Raw genomic sequence first — 16,179 nt, forward strand, 5'->3', positions numbered from 1 at the left:
AATAGTTCGTTTGATTCTCGGCAATTCTCATTATTCTCAGCGGTAGGTGTTATATAACAATTACTATGATTGTTGAAATAATGAATATAAATGGGGTTTGCTTGCAAAATCATTGTGGGTGAAGTCGCGGGTAACAGCTAGTTTATTATAAACCAAATCAAAAAATATGTAGGCGTATGCATTTTCACTTAAACCTAAATAAATTGATATTATAGACCCTAAAACTAGTAATGACTAAAAACTGTGACAACTAGCCCCGGTCTCCCCTAATCTCTATATCTCCCACCAGACCGAAATTCAAGTAAATACAGTATATGATGAATTAATTATAATTGTTTGGAAAAAGTATGAATCAACTACTCATTATTTAATTTTTAATTTAATTTAATTTATTAAATAGATTTCAGATACATGATAATTAGGCAATTCAGAAAATCGAAATTGATAGCTACAAATATATTGATACAATAATCTAATAAAAAAAATTAATATTTGAATATTAAAATTTATTGGTGTTTTGCTTTTTGTCCTTATACAGTATTACGATTTTGGATATATGAGTACTAAAGCAGGACCCCACTGCAATCCAAGAGAAACGTAAGTAGGTCACGTGATAAGAATAATTTGGGCGAGAGATTTTACACTCGATTTTTCACCAGTGTTAAGATTTGGCTCTATGGGAGACTTATCACACTATTAATGTTTGTCAGAGTAATCAAACAGTAACAGGTGAACAGAGTTTTATTATAACTACGGTACGCATTTCGGATAGTCTATCATCTGTGCTCGTTACAATTTGGTGGGTTTACACTTTACAGGACTAAAATACAAGCGGTATTACGAGCTGATAGACTGTAAATGTATTTATACCGTTTAACGTGTGTAAGGTTTACATACGTGTATACCTTTTTTAAAAATTAAACAATTTTTACATTTGTAACTAAACCTTGCTTAGGCCTATAACTTTGTATTCATTTTTTTCACAATGAATACAAATGAATTCATTAAACAACGTATATAATCTCTGTTACTATTTGTAATGTAAATAAAAAACGTCTGTAAAAACCAATAATAAAGATATCCACATTTTGGCAACAAATATAATGTACCATTTAAGTATGTATAAATTGTACTTTTAAACTATTTTAATCATTAATCATTGTTTTGTAACGTAATACCGTTTGTATTTTAGTCCTGTAAACCCACCAAAGTGTAACGAGCACAGATAATAAGACTGCCCGAAATGCATACGGTAGTTATAATAAAACTCTGTTCACCTGTTACTGTTTGATTACTCTGACAAACGTCAATAGTGTGATAAGTCCTCTATAGAGCCAAACCTTAGTACTCATATATCCAAAATTAAAATTAATGCTGTGCTTTAAAAAATCTTTATTGATTACGATCGATCAATAAATCGAAATAATAATGGTCGATCGGGAACAAGTTGCAATCTCATTACGCAATTTATATCTTCATTTGGAAACTGCACACGGAAATTCTTCAACATCTGAAAATTTATTAAATTAATAACACATATATATACTAGAAATTTTACCGTTAAACATAACGGAATATTTTTTGCGAGAAAGTAGAGATTGAAGAATTGAGAAGAGTGGCGATTTCAAGAAATTCAAAAAGAGTTTCTAAAAATTAAGTAGTAGGCCTATTCTCCGCAGTTCTCCTCTGGACCAGTATTTCCACCAGTGGGCCAAGATCTCCGTCCATCCGCAGCATCGCCCGTCAGAGTCACCTCCTGTACAACGGACACTCATCTCTCAAGGACCCGAGATACGCCACCCCAGCCTTCACCCATCCACCGACATCGGGAGCTCCCCAGCGGAAAGATCTAGATCGAATTTTCTGTGTCATTACTGTTATGTAAGTTAACCTTATGTCAAAATAAAAGGTTTTCGTGTAAGACACTTGTTATCTTTGTCTCCTGCCGCCACCACCCACGTACGACTTGACCCTAGGTTTTCATGCCGCGCAATTAACGTATTGCCTCCTAAAGTCGGCGACCTTACAAATGGTTTAAATTTCTGGCCTACTGATATATTAGGGGGAATGAATACAGGGCACTATTTTGTTGATATAATACTTAAACGGATCCTATACGTAGAATATACAGTATGTTCCATAAGTCTGGAACTATAGAACACTTAACACTGACTGATCTTGGTTTATTATTTTACAGATAAGGCGTTGAGAAAGAAGGACGAATTCAAGTTATTTTTGATGATGAAGACTCACAGTCGGTGTGAAGTAGCCAAACAGTTTAACAAATTGTATTCAGTTTCCACTAATCATATACTGCGATCTAGATGCAGTCTGTTAAACTCCTCAGCACTTCTGATTGTTGGTCTCACCATCAAAAATAACTTGAATTCGTTCTCTTTACACAGCGTCATATTTACCTGTAAGAAATAAACAAAGATCCAGACTTATATAATATCCTGTAATACATACATACAGTATATTTATATTTGAATAATAGATTTCAAACTTTAATTCTCTTACTTTAGTAATGAAAATTTGCATTTCTTGTTCTGCGATTCTTTGCCCCACACATCGCCTTCGTCCATGTCCAAAAGGAAGAATAGCATATGGGTGGATTTTTTCTTCCAGCATTCCATTTTCTCGAATCCATCTTTCTGGAACAAAATCTGATGCTTTCAAGAAGTATTCAGAGCTCTTTCCAATTAATGGATGCATTCCAAAGCATGTAGTCTGTAAGAAAATAGTGTGATTCCGTGTATGATAAAATGAAATAAAATTAGAAAACCGTTGCTTACTCCTCGTGGTACACGATAACCTCTTAAAATAAGATCATCTGTTAAGATTCTTGCGGTGCCACCAGTCGTTGGAAGTAGTCTATATTCAAAAAACATATTTAATTATATTTTTAATTATGAAAAAAGAATAACAATTGTCACATACCTCATACTTTCCTTAATGCAAGCTTTTAAATAAATATATTTCTGTAATTCGTTTGGAGAATCATCGAAATTTTTTATTTCTTCGTATAGAATATCTTGTTTATCTGGATTCTTTGCTAAGTTATACAAAAGATAAGCCAGAGTGATACCTGTCTGCAAACAAGATATTGCATTCAATATCAGGTAAATATTATAGTCGAATCTCTAATAACGGCTACTGATGGAATCATAAAAATTAACTGTTGTTTGGAGGTTACTTTGTATGCATTTTTTGTTCGAAAGTTCGTGGAAAAGTGGCCGTTATTGGAGATTTGATTGTATCTTGTAATAATTGAAGAATAGTTTTCTACGCATCAATCATAAATATTTGCTATTACTTACAGCATCTACCCCAGCTGAAAATATCTCCATCAGTAATAGAATAACATCTGCATTGTCGAGATTTTGATTATTTATCAATTTATTTAGTAAGAAACAATGCTTTTCTGTTGATTGATTTATCGTCGTTTTAAAAGTTTCAACTATCTGTTTGGAAGTTCTGAAATTTGTTAAGAAACAAATTATAACTACATTGATAACATAGATATTTTATTATACAAAGCATTATCATTTTACTGCTAGAAATTAAATTTATAGTTTATCATGCAAAAGTGAATTCGTTGAAAAGAATGAAAGAAAAGATTGTAAAATTCATGCTTCACCAACGGGCTGGGCACGCGGAGTTTGCCGGGTTTACTTCACGTGTCTAACACCTATATAATAACCAGTTCTCATAGAAAAGTCATCCCGGGAGGCATCCCCTCGTGTAGATTGCCTATTTATTGCATTACTGTTTCCATCAAACAAAATTAACCATTGATCGCTCACGTATGAAACTATTTCAGAAGTCTGGTCTCTGCGAAGATTTTAGCTCAAATAGAAAGCTGGCAGACATCATCAGATTTCAGAAAAAGGAGAAATCAGATGAACACGTTTAACCAAGCACACTTACAAATTAGATTCAGAGCATACACAACAGAATCGCTAAAAGCTGAAGAGAGTTTAAGCCAGCTCAAATGTTTATGAAAGTGTCCCACTGCCAACCAGAAACGGAATGTAATTCTTGTAAAGCAAGAAAATTCATGGTTCCTACAGAAGGAAATCTAGACAAAAACGCGTTACTATTTGTTAAGCCAGAATCTGAAATCATACTTTGCGATCATTCGGCCGACCCATCTGTTTATTACATGTAATATATAAACATTAGTTAAATTTCAAAAGTGCCCACCAGTGACTGAGTAGATAAAATCATTGAACATCGGTAATCGTTCGCGAGTTCGTGCCTCATGGTTGTCTACTTGGAGTTTTCTGGTTATTCTTCGCCTAAATAGGGGCCAATTTTTCATGCATTCCTCCCCGGGAGGCACCCAGCCTTTGGTAGATCGCTCATGTATTGCGTTACCTCATTACATCTTTCCAAATCTTACTTTAACAACTTTAACAGTTACCTATAGAATAAATCTTGCGACTCCTCCAGTTTCCTATAAATTGGCGTTTTGATTAATTTCCACAATGGTGGTTCCAATAATGTCTTACCCATGCTTTCAAATATGTCTTCAGTTGCAGTTAGTATATCATCTTCTGCCTTTTCGTCGAAATTACTAAAACGTTTACCAAAGCATACTAGGGCAGATGCTATTAGAATAAAATGAACAAAATAATATTGAATTGAAACATTTTTCTCAAATAATTAAACATATTTAAATTATAAATACTTAAATTAAATTAAATTATAACCTTCGAGAGTGAATCTGTAGATTTCCTTCAAAAAGTTTCCAATTTCATTTTTATCGTCACGAATTAATCTCACCCTTTTTACAAAATCATCGGCCAAATTCACGGTTTTTGGAAAAGTAAATTGGACTACTTCAGAAAGAAGCATCCAATTGACTTGACGACGTAATCTCCACCATTCTTCTCCATTTCTGAAAATTATTGAATAAAGAACAATGCAATAAGAGAATTTTACATTTTCAACTACATATTTAAGGTTTTTTTTATTTGGAAAATTATTAGGGGAGATCGGGGCAACTTCGGCATGCGGGGCAAGTTTGTCAAGCACTTTTTTTAAAAAACAAATTAAAAGGAGACTTTAGTTATAGGTTAGGCAGTTGAGTTTTATTGATGGCTTGTTGAGTGTAGTGTTTTTATTGTTCTCCAACAAGCGTAGTTGAATTATCAAGCAAATTTTCATTTTCGTTCAATTCCATATAATATTTTTTTTCCATTTATATTGAATTGGCAGGTTTTGTTATAATTCCATGATAACGAAAGTTACTTTTCCTGTTAGAAGGATGTAACTTCAACTTATTCACGTGGCCAGATCGTGGCTTGGCATTCTGTTCTCAGGGTTGTACTTAATGTTTCGAAATCATGACTAGCGGGGTAAGATCGGCAACATAAAGCCACATTAGAAGCAAAGGATAAAAATCAAACAGATGATAAATGAAAACATGTTTGCATTTGTTATTCATGTATATATGTCTTTGAACTTGCATTTCGTTGTAATAATATTAAATGGGTGTTGGATTTGTATTTCTTTGTTTTAATAGTGAATTCCAACTTATACATTGTTAATAACATAATTTTATATACGTGCCTATCTTGCCCCATTACTGTTGCCCCTATACCAGGGGCAACTTTAATAAAAATAATTAAAATAATTACAACTTTACAAAAAGAGAGAAGTTGCCGATCTTGCCCCTATACCCGGGGCAACTTCGTCAATTTCTCTCTTCTTGTAAAGTTGTAATTATTTTAATTATTTTTATTTCCAAACTGATTTTAACCAGTTCTATAGTAAGGTAACATTCCAATAGACAATATGCAAAGCTTTTTTTTCAGTTTACAGCAGTATTTATTACACAAAATGTAAGTAAAGCTTAACATGCCGATCTTGCCCCGATCTCCCCTATATATTTATTGGAAATATGTTCGATTAAAGTTGGAAAAAATGTGTATGTATATATATATATATAAAAAAAAAAATATATATATATAGGGTGTCCCATAAGGCTGGAACCATGGGTTATGCTGACCCTTGATTATTCTTTTACAGGCAAAGCATGCGTTGAGTAAGGATGAAAGAATTTAATTACTTTGATGGTGCTGGTCCTCAATCAACGTGAAATCGCTGAGGAGGTTATAAATGGTTACTATCAATACGAAAGCGCAGAAGACAGCACAAAAGGAGGAAATTGCCCTGAGAACCGGGAAAGTGGGGCCCATACATAATTTATTTCTTTTCATTTCTTTTAATATGCCATATTTCTGTGCTTATAAGAATATGCTCTTATCTGTGAAAATTGCTTATTTTTGATGTTTTGAAACACGTCCTGTGCCAGCTTGTTTTAGCACTGCACTGCTGTGTCGATGTAAATATAATAATAGTCATTCAAATATAATAATATTCATCAACATATAATAATTATTCAGTGACATCTTGATAACCATTATTAAAGATACAAAGCCAAAATAAATCTTCCGATATTATAAAAGATTTTAAAAATAGTTTTTTAGGTACTTTGTGGAATATGTGTGAATGTGAAATAATTAGTGCCGATTTTCCACACTCTATAATTCTTTTTGACTTTGTTCTATAAGAGCATGCTCTTGTATAACGAAAAAACGGCAATAATTTGCTGTAGGGTTCCAATATATGTTTTGCCCCGGAGCAGTCACCATTTGGGTGGCTCCGACTATCAAGAGTCAAGATAGTATTGTGAGCATACTATTTTGACCCGAGCGAAATCAAATTAGATAAGTCATTTGTACGGAAAGAAATCGATTATCCTTAAGCATTATGAACGTTATTTGAATATTGTAAGCTCTATAAAAATTAATAATAATTAAGTTTAGAGTAATAAAAGATATATAATACTAACTCTACCACAATACCGCTAGATTTATACATGTGAGGTTTAGATGTTCTGTAATACTTTAATGCTTCAAAAACTGGCCTATGAGGAAAAGATCCGTTTCTTATATATAGTTCCTGTATGTCGTTCGGATCGAATAAAACAATTAAAGGTGTTCCCAAGTCTAGTCGTACTATAGATCCATACTTTTTCCATAGATCCTGGAAAGCATCCATTATTTTCTCAAATGAATATGGCCCTATAATGTATAAACACAATTAGTAAGTAATCAATTAACATTTACTTCGTTAGTCTATATAATTGTTCATATTAAGTTTTTCGATTGCTATGGTTACGTCTTTATAAATTTAGAATTATCTATTATTAGATTTCTACTATTTAATAATGCTTATAGAGAGAAGAGTTAGATTCCTTTAATAAGTTTAATTCGATAAACTATTTCATTAAGAATAATATGCATAAATTTACGTAAATCCAATTATTTGAAGAATCTAATATTATTTCAATTTTTGTAATTTTATATTTCAACTAGCTGCAAGGACCCGCTTCGCTGGGTTTTTAAAAAGTAACGATAGTGAAGATTAACATAATTACATTACTGTATAGCCAATCTTACCCGTTTTCTCAGAATGCAAGAATTAGGCCCTCCGTTTCCAGACTAATTAGAGACCTGGTCCCGATTCTATTTCTGAACGCCTCCTGTTCACGTCAAGTCAAACGAACTATTTTCAACGTTTCTGGAACGTTTACAATCGTTCTATAATCGAACCAATATTCGAATTTTATGTTTGAATTTAATTTGAACAAATTCGAAAAAATCGAACAAAACATTCGAAATAGAAAGCCACTTTCAACCACTTTCATCCTCATATCTCCCGCACCCTTATAGCTATCGAGACGCAACCCCCTATGCACGAATAGAGACTTGGGGCTACCACCACATACAAACACCATTCATGTGCGGTGTGTAGTTTTTGCGAAAAAGTGAAATATAGGGACATACATGTCCATTTTTATATATATATATAGTTCGATGTAGGATGTAATGAGATAAGGCAACACAATATGTGGGAGATCTGCCAAGGGAGCACCCCCGGGGAGAACTTCTTTGGGAAACATGCCCCTATTTACTAAATGGGGGCAAGTTGCCTTATGTCAACTCGCCCCCATATGACCTCGTTACGACCTCCAGGTTGAACTTTTATTCATCCAAAAAATAATAAATAAGTAAATAATACAGTAATACTAATACTTTTCGTTTGAATGTACTGAGAAATGCTGTTAGACATATTCGAGGCGAGCTAACTTAGGTTTCGGAATCAGTGTCATGGCAGACTGTATTTTTAAAATCGACGTTTACGGACAAGACGAGAACCCGATGAACCTATCTTCACTTAAGTTCTTCGAATTGACTTGTTTTCTTTCATTGCTGTGTTTATGATGGCATATTTGTCCCTTGGGGTCAGGCGTACTGTACCAGTGGACGATTATATAAAACTACTGAACATGCGCCGCCCGTTGGTGGGCGGAACTCGCGATGGCTGCGTGAGTTTTTCACGTTTACTTTACCTATTTAACACCTGATAGTGGTCAGTTTCCCGTAGAAAGTTTCCCGGGTGATATCGCAGCTATAAAACATTGTTAAAATGTTGCAATGAGTGTTTTGTGCAATTTTGAATAATTTGGGAGAAATTATTGCAAAATGTCTATGTATGGCTCGATACAGGCTAACAGATATTTTTGCCTAAAGTGAATTACTGCAAATTACCAAGCGACAAAGCAGGGCATTAATTTAAATGTAGCACTGCACAGGTAGGCCTACATATGGCGTAATTAGAGTACGATAACGTCCATTTTTTTCCACGAAAATGGGACGGTGCGTTGTCCTCAATCATATAGTGCACACATCCGTCGTTTTCTGTTGTTTTTAACACGAAGGGTGCTACTTCTCCAGAAGAAATCGCTTTAGAACTTTTTAGTCATAAAGTTAGGAAGGCCCCTGAAATCTGGAATGTTGCAATAGAAGGGTATTTTTATTTTTTTTTAATTTTAACTCTTTCCGCCCTGTGGGCACTAAAAGGGCCTCTTAAAGCAGGCCCATTATGGGTTCGGCCAGGCCCACAATAGGGCGATCGGATGGTGAGGGACGGGGCCCGACATATCCGAACGGACCACCCCCGAAAAATTCCTGGGGATTCTTTGACCCGTCCGGATTCGATTCCGGGGCCCCTCCAGAGCGGTGTGCTGCCACCTTGACCGCTCGGCCATCCGGCATTTTTTTTTTTTTTTTTTTTTTTTTTTTTTTTTTTTTTTTTTTTTTTTTTTTTTTTTTTTTTTTTTTTTTTTTTTTTTTTTTTTTTTTTTTTTTTTTTTTTTTTTTTTTTTTTTTTTTTTTTTTTTTTTTTTTTTTTTTTTTTTTTTTTTTTTTTTTTTTTTTTTTTTTTTTTTTTTTTTTTTTTTTTTTTTTTTTTTTTTTTTTTTTTTTTTTTTTTTTTTTTTTTTTTTTTTTTTTTTTTTTTTTTTTTTTTTTTTTTTTTTTTTTTTTTTTTTTTTTTTTTTTTTTTTTTTTTTTTTTTTTTTTTTTTTTTTTTTTTTTTTTTTTTTTTTTTTTTTTTTTTTTTTTTTTTTTTTTTTTTTTTTTTTTTTTTTTTTTTTTTTTTTTTTTTTTTTTTTTTTTTTTTTTTTTTTTTTTTTTTTTTTTTTTTTTTTTTTTTTTTTTTTTTTTTTTTTTTTTTTTTTTTTTTTTTTTTTTTTTTTTTTTTTTTTTTTTTTTTTTTTTTTTTTTTTTTTTTTTTTTTTTTTTTTTTTTTTTTTTTTTTTTTTTTTTTTTTTTTTTTTTTTTTTTTTTTTTTTTTTTTTTTTTTTTTTTTTTTTTTTTTTTTTTTTTTTTTTTTTTTTTTTTTTTTTTTTTTTTTTTTTTTTTTTTTTTTTTTTTTTTTTTTTTTTTTTTTTTTTTTTTTTTTTTTTTTTTTTTTTTTTTTTTTTTTTTTTTTTTTTTTTTTTTTTTTTTTTTTTTTTTTTTTTTTTTTTTTTTTTTTTTTTTTTTTTTTTTTTTTTTTTTTTTTTTTTTTTTTTTTTTTTTTTTTTTTTTTTTTTTTTTTTTTTTTTTTTTTTTTTTTTTTTTTTTTTTTTTTTTTTTTTTTTTTTTTTTTTTTTTTTTTTTTTTTTTTTTTTTTTTTTTTTTTTTTTTTTTTTTTTTTTTTTTTTTTTTTTTTTTTTTTTTTTTTTTTTTTTTTTTTTTTTTTTTTTTTTTTTTTTTTTTTTTTTTTTTTTTTTTTTTTTTTTTTTTTTTTTTTTTTTTTTTTTTTTTTTTTTTTTTTTTTTTTTTTTTTTTTTTTTTTTTTTTTTTTTTTTTTTTTTTTTTTTTTTTTTTTTTTTTTTTTTTTTTTTTTTTTTTTTTTTTTTTTTTTTTTTTTTTTTTTTTTTTTTTTTTTTTTTTTTTTTTTTTTTTTTTTTTTTTTTTTTTTTTTTTTTTTTTTTTTTTTTTTTTTTTTTTTTTTTTTTTTTTTTTTTTTTTTTTTTTTTTTTTTTTTTTTTTTTTTTTTTTTTTTTTTTTTTTTTTTTTTTTTTTTTTTTTTTTTTTTTTTTTTTTTTTTTTTTTTTTTTTTTTTTTTTTTTTTTTTTTTTTTTTTTTTTTTTTTTTTTTTTNCCCAAACTTTTGATGTTGGTCTTGGACCAGTTAAATCCTAAGTAGTTTGATGGGAGGTTTTCCCAGGCTCCAATCCAGAGTCCTTTGCATTTTTGTGGGTTCATTCCCGTACCAGAGATATCTTTAAATTTCTCGAAAACTAAACTCACCATCTTAATACTGTTTATGTCAGTGAGGAACAACGTTATGTCGTCCGCATAAGCAGTGTATTTGATCTCGCTGTCAAGATTGTTTTGAAGGCGGTATCCTTTGATGTTGCTGTCAGCTGTAATGTGGCGGAAAAGAGGTTCCATGCAAATAATAAAAAGAAGCATGGATAATGGGCAGCCCTGGCGTACAGAACTGTACAGGTTACATTTGTCTGTAAGTTTTCTGTTTACTATTATTTGGCTGGTGGCGTTTTCGTAACAAACTTATCCATTTGAAACAGTTTTCTCCAATGTTAATGTGGTTTAGGACCGACCAAAGGTAATCGTGCCCGATATTATCAAAGGCTTTATGGAGGTCTATTTGTAGAAGGCCGCATGTATCGTGACATTGGCTGGCTAATTCGTAGATGGATTGAGAGAGGAAGATGTTAGAGTGGATGGAACGGTTTTTTATGCCACAGGTTTGGTACTCGTCTATGATCGAGGGGACGCAGGTTTGAAGTCTAGTGACTAGGACTTTAGTGAGGATTTTGTAATCGGTGTTGAGCAGTGAGATGGGTCTCCAGTTTGTGATTTTCGTTAACTCTTCTTTTTTGTCGGTTTTAGGAATAAGGGTGATTATTCCGTGATTGAAGCCATTTATCAGTTTGTTGGTTTTTATAGAGTTGTTGATCATGTTGACGTATCGTTGCCCTATCAAAGGGAAAAATTGTTTGTAAAATTCAGCAGGTAGCCCATCCGGTCCTGGTGATTTGTTATTTCCCATGCTATTTAGCGCTGCTTTGCATTCTTCATAAATGATGTTTCTATTTAGCTCGGTACTGTGCTTATCGTTAAGCTTTGGCATTCGAGACATGAGGTTTCGTGCTTTTCCTTCGTGAAAACTTTTCCTTTCGAATATTTTTGAGTAGTATTGGTGAATAAATTTTGTTATTTCTTCCTCATCAGTTATTATTTCATTATTCCCATTTTTTATTGTACTGATCGTTTTATATTGATTATGCTTTCGTTCCATTTGATAAAATTTCTTGGACGGGTGGGTTTCCTGTTCACAATGCTCAGCACGAGATCGGATAAATGCTCCATATAGACGGTTCTCGTGATATACCTTTAGTTTGGCTTTTGCGTCCGCAATGGCTGTTTGATGCTTGCCAGGGTATTGGATTTCGTCTGTGTATGCCTGTTTCAGCTCTCGTATCCCGTTTTCGTATTCTTTACGACGTTGTTTTTCTTTATTTATACTTATCTTAACTGCGATATTTTTAATATTTCTTTTCACAGTTTTCCACCAATCACAGTCGTTTTCTCCCGTGGTGTTAAATATCGCTTGGGTTGCTTCAGTTAGGAAGTCGGCTTCTTTCAGTAGATTTACGTTCATTTTCCAGGGTGTATTTACTCTATGTTTGGATTTGCATTTCCTCTTTGTTAAGTCGAGTGTTAAAATAACATCGCTATGATTAGTTAAGTGATTCGGAATGATTTCGCATTCTGATGTTATCTGTTGGAGGTGACTAGAAATATAGAATCTATCCAAACGGGAGTGAGATTTATTCTGATGGTATGTGAATTCACGTTTATGGGGGTTCATTTTACGCCAAATGTCAATTAAGTCGAACCGATCTTTCAGGGTCTGGAAAATTTTAGTTTCGCTTTTATTGCAGGTGTTTCCTATTCTGTCTATATCTTTCTCGACAAAGTTGAAGTCACCGCCTAATACGACTTCGTTAGTGGAATCCAGATAAAAATCAAGGATATTGATAAAGTCACGTCTTGCCTTCGGATCTCCTGATGGGCAGTACACTGAGATGATTCTCAGCATTTCTTGTGAAAATTCTATATCACAAAGAGCCAACCGTCCGTGGTCGTCGTGTGTCCGGTATACGATATTGATGCCATGTTTAACTAGAATCGCCGTTCCTGCGTTGCCTCTGTTACCATGGGACCAGATACATTGATAAAATTTGTTTATGTTACGGGCAAATTGATGAAAATTTTCATTTTCACTAAGCATTGATTCCTGAGTTAATGCAACGTCAATTTTACTAGTAAGAAGTTTGTGAATAAAGATTTGTTGTTTATTTTTGTTGTTTAGACCGTTGATGTTTATTGAGAGAATTTTTAGCTTATTCATTCTGGCGGGATTATCATGACTTCCGGTTCGTTTGTTTTGATACTCTGTTCTTTTGTGTTCTTATCATTATTGTTATCTTCTAATTTATCGTTCTCTAAGGTTGTTTCCATTTCGTTCGTTTCCATAAGGCAGTCGAATTTATTTTGTAAGGTGAGTATGTCATTTTCTTGGTCTTTTGCCTGTATCATACTTCTAGGAATATTAATATTGGGAAGGAATTTTGTTTTTTTCCTCCGTTTAGCTATTAGGAGCGGTGGCGAATTTTCATTATTGTAAGGATCAGCCGGGGAGTTTGTTGTTTCATCTTTTTCAATACTTGTTGTTGTCTGATTCTGAACAGCGCTTACTTCTGCTTCATTTACCTCTTTGTTTAGAGGTATTTGAAGCTCGTTAATGCCTGCGGCAATAGTTGAGCTATTTCCTTTGTTCTGGATACTTCCAGAACATTCTTTGTCGAGGTCGTCCATAATTTCTGCCCAGTCCGTTTTACTTTGTAACTTGGAAGCGAAAGTGACTCCCAAACATTGATCGTCGTTATGGCCGAATTTGTTGCATTTTTTACATTTCGGCGTAGTACACTGCCTCCTTAGGTGGCCCTTATTTTTACATCGGTAACATAACGGGGGACGGCCGGCTATTATTACCGCTCCCGACATACCTTTGACTTTAATAAAGTATGGTAGTGATTCTAAGTTCACATCCTTTTTTAGTTCTATCCATATCCGTCGTTTGTTTGTAAGGATATGCTCTAATCCCTCGACGTTGCATTTAACGTATTCACATTTTACTATTCTCCCGTAATTTATAAAATGTTTCGTCACAAGTTCGTGGGATAGTTCGGGAGGGAGCCAGTGTATTGTGGCTATTATTTTCCGGTTTGCTATATTTATTATATTACAAGGCTTACCTTTTACATTAATGGTTCCTTTATTCAGAAGAGTTTCCGCTGTAGCTTCATTTTTAAGCCCGATAGTAAATACATGGGTCACTACAGATGCGCCAAAATGAATGATATCCTTTACGTCAATGACTTCTCTGAATTCAGGTACAAAATCTTGAATATTGTAAGGACCGTTTCCAGGATCGACGACAAAAAGTAGGGCCTTCCGCCAGTCTATATCATTCGGAAAGTTTAGTAACTTCATTATTTCTTCATTCGATAAAGCACGGGTTGTACTGGGCGAGTCACCCATGCTTTCAGAACTAGAAACAGGGAGCGAGGCCATCACACGTCCGCATACAACAGTAGCTAAACCTGTTCTCCGCTCGGCCATCCGGCCTGAATAGAAGGGTATTGTGACCGACGTAAAAGGAACAAGCGCATGGATTAACATTTTCAGGCTGTTTTCTGAAATATTTAATGAAAAGGAAAATAGTGAAGAAATAAAATCTTCCTCTTAAAATTGAACTAATAAAGGGATGTAGCCAATGCTGATTTTTTTTCTGAGCAAAAACAACTTGTAAGTTACACTAAATACTGTACTCAAAAATCGCGTTTTCTCCTATATACGTCTATCTAAGAAATAAGTGGTATTTTGCAGTTCACATGTGAATTGAGCCTACACATGATTTTTAGGACGGTTAAGGACGGACTTTAGTACATGAATATAATTTTACAATAAAAACTTTAAGAACTGTTGTTATAAAGCACTTTTCTGAACTCTTGTTCAATCCCTAAATTTTATTCCAGAAATGTTCTTAAAAACTTAAATTCCAATTTTAGAACTTATAATGGCAAAATTTTTTAATTTATGTTTTATGAAAATTAATTTAAATAAATTGCTAATACGTAATATAAAATTTATAAATTAATTAAGAAACATGATAATATAAACAAAAATTCAAGTGAAACCAATTGAACTTGTAGATTACATAATCTAATTTTATTAATTTTATTGCATTTTGAATGAATATTATAACTTTATTATATTTTATATTTAATTTAAATACAGGCAGCTTCCAATTTACGGTAAGAAGAAAATTGGAAGCTGCCTGAAGGATTTCTAAAGGAAGCGTCGTAAATGGAATACAAGTTATAATGTATGGGGCAATTGACATAAGCACAAATTGCCCTTTTTTGATTCCCATTATCTCCAGTCATCAGAAATATACTTACTGCGAACTTGTAACATCCCTGTAGCCCTGCTGCTCTCTTTGTCCATTTTTTGCGCTCATCTAATTTTATGTAACTGGTAAATTGTATAACCACTATGTATCGCTGTCTCATGCTGTCAAAGCAAGGACGTCCAGCATTGTGCTATGCTTCGTCGATTACGCGGGTCTGTTTACATCCGACTCTATGTAATTACCGACGTTAGTACTGTACAGTACCTCCTTATCTCTGAATGCCAACTGTACAGCCCCAATCATATGTAATCCTTGTAAATAATCCAATTGTAATGTTTATCTGTTTACTTTATGTATTTTTATGATGTGTATTATGTATCTGTTTAAAAAAAGCATCTGATGAGGTTCATGTCCTCTCCTTCCTCTTCCAACTTCTCTTTCACATTTTCATCCCCTTGGCCCTGCCATCAATGCCTTTCCTTCCGTCTATGACCTTCTCACTTCTTTTCATCTCCTTAAAGGAAATACCACTGCCTTCTAACCCTTTCCAAAACTAAAGTAAAGTCATCAGAAATGAAGGTACTCGTCCCTACAAGCCAGAAGTTAAAACATTCGCAAATATCTCAGACATGTTTGCGTGGAGTGGGGAAACGACAGGTGCAATCTTACATCAAAGATTTACCTTCCATTCCCTAACGTCAGCAATCAGCAGATACAAACCACTACTCCTTTACATACTACTTATACAATACTTGAATGTTTCCCTGTTTGAATAAGTTATTTTTTCGTTTTGAAATATTTTCGTATATACAGTGGTGCCTCGTATAACGTACTTAATGCGTTCCAGGTGCACGTCCGTTAAGTGAAAAGTCCGTATACGAAATGCATTTTCCCATATAAATACATGTTAAAACATATAATTCGTTCCGCAGCATAAAATAACCGTACTGTACCATAAAATAAATGAAAATGGAGCAGTCACCAATTATGCCGGGTAGTCAGATGTTGTGAGGAGGAGGTGAAGGAACACTTTCTTTACACATTCATACAGATACAGACTTTTTACACATTGCAGCAAGTCTCTTTTTATTGTTTTTTAATCGGAGTCAGATTCAGGGGAGGCTAGCGGAGCTTGCAGGGTCATCTCCTCTTGTTTCATCCTTTGTTTTTTGGCAGCTTGCTTCTTGAAAAACATGTCCAAGGTGGTCTGTTTCTCTCTCTTCTTCAACACCTGTCGGAAATGACGGGTAAGGGTGTCGTTGTAGAGATCATTGATCCTGTTGGCCTCGGCTCTGTTTGAATAATGAGTGTTGGTAAACTCCTGAAC

At 32.5% G+C, this 16,179-nt stretch overlaps 1 protein-coding gene across 1 annotated transcript in view; it reads right to left on the reverse strand.

Annotated features, from left to right (window-relative positions):
* Positions 1 to 208: 208 nt before the first annotated feature.
* LOC111635132 (cytochrome P450 CYP12A2-like) overlaps positions 209 to 16,179 on the reverse strand; it is a 29,729-nt gene continuing 13,758 nt past the window's right edge. The window contains exons 2-9 of the mRNA XM_023379990.1: positions 6,863 to 7,094; positions 4,716 to 4,903; positions 4,427 to 4,613; positions 3,321 to 3,477; positions 2,941 to 3,092; positions 2,796 to 2,874; positions 2,521 to 2,730; positions 209 to 1,510 (exon numbers count right to left, since the gene is read on the reverse strand). Coding sequence (XP_023235758.1) covers positions 1,400 to 1,510; positions 2,521 to 2,730; positions 2,796 to 2,874; positions 2,941 to 3,092; positions 3,321 to 3,477; positions 4,427 to 4,613; positions 4,716 to 4,903; positions 6,863 to 7,071 — 1,293 coding nt within the window. The 5' untranslated portion in view covers positions 7,072 to 7,094 and the 3' untranslated portion in view covers positions 209 to 1,399. The remainder of the gene's footprint in view (positions 1,511 to 2,520; positions 2,731 to 2,795; positions 2,875 to 2,940; positions 3,093 to 3,320; positions 3,478 to 4,426; positions 4,614 to 4,715; positions 4,904 to 6,862; positions 7,095 to 16,179) is intronic.

Source organism: Centruroides sculpturatus, unplaced genomic scaffold, assembly GCF_000671375.1.
Source record: "Centruroides sculpturatus isolate CEXI.00-Female unplaced genomic scaffold, Cexi_2.0 scaffold688, whole genome shotgun sequence".
Classification (NCBI taxonomy): Eukaryota; Metazoa; Arthropoda; class Arachnida; order Scorpiones; family Buthidae; genus Centruroides; species Centruroides sculpturatus.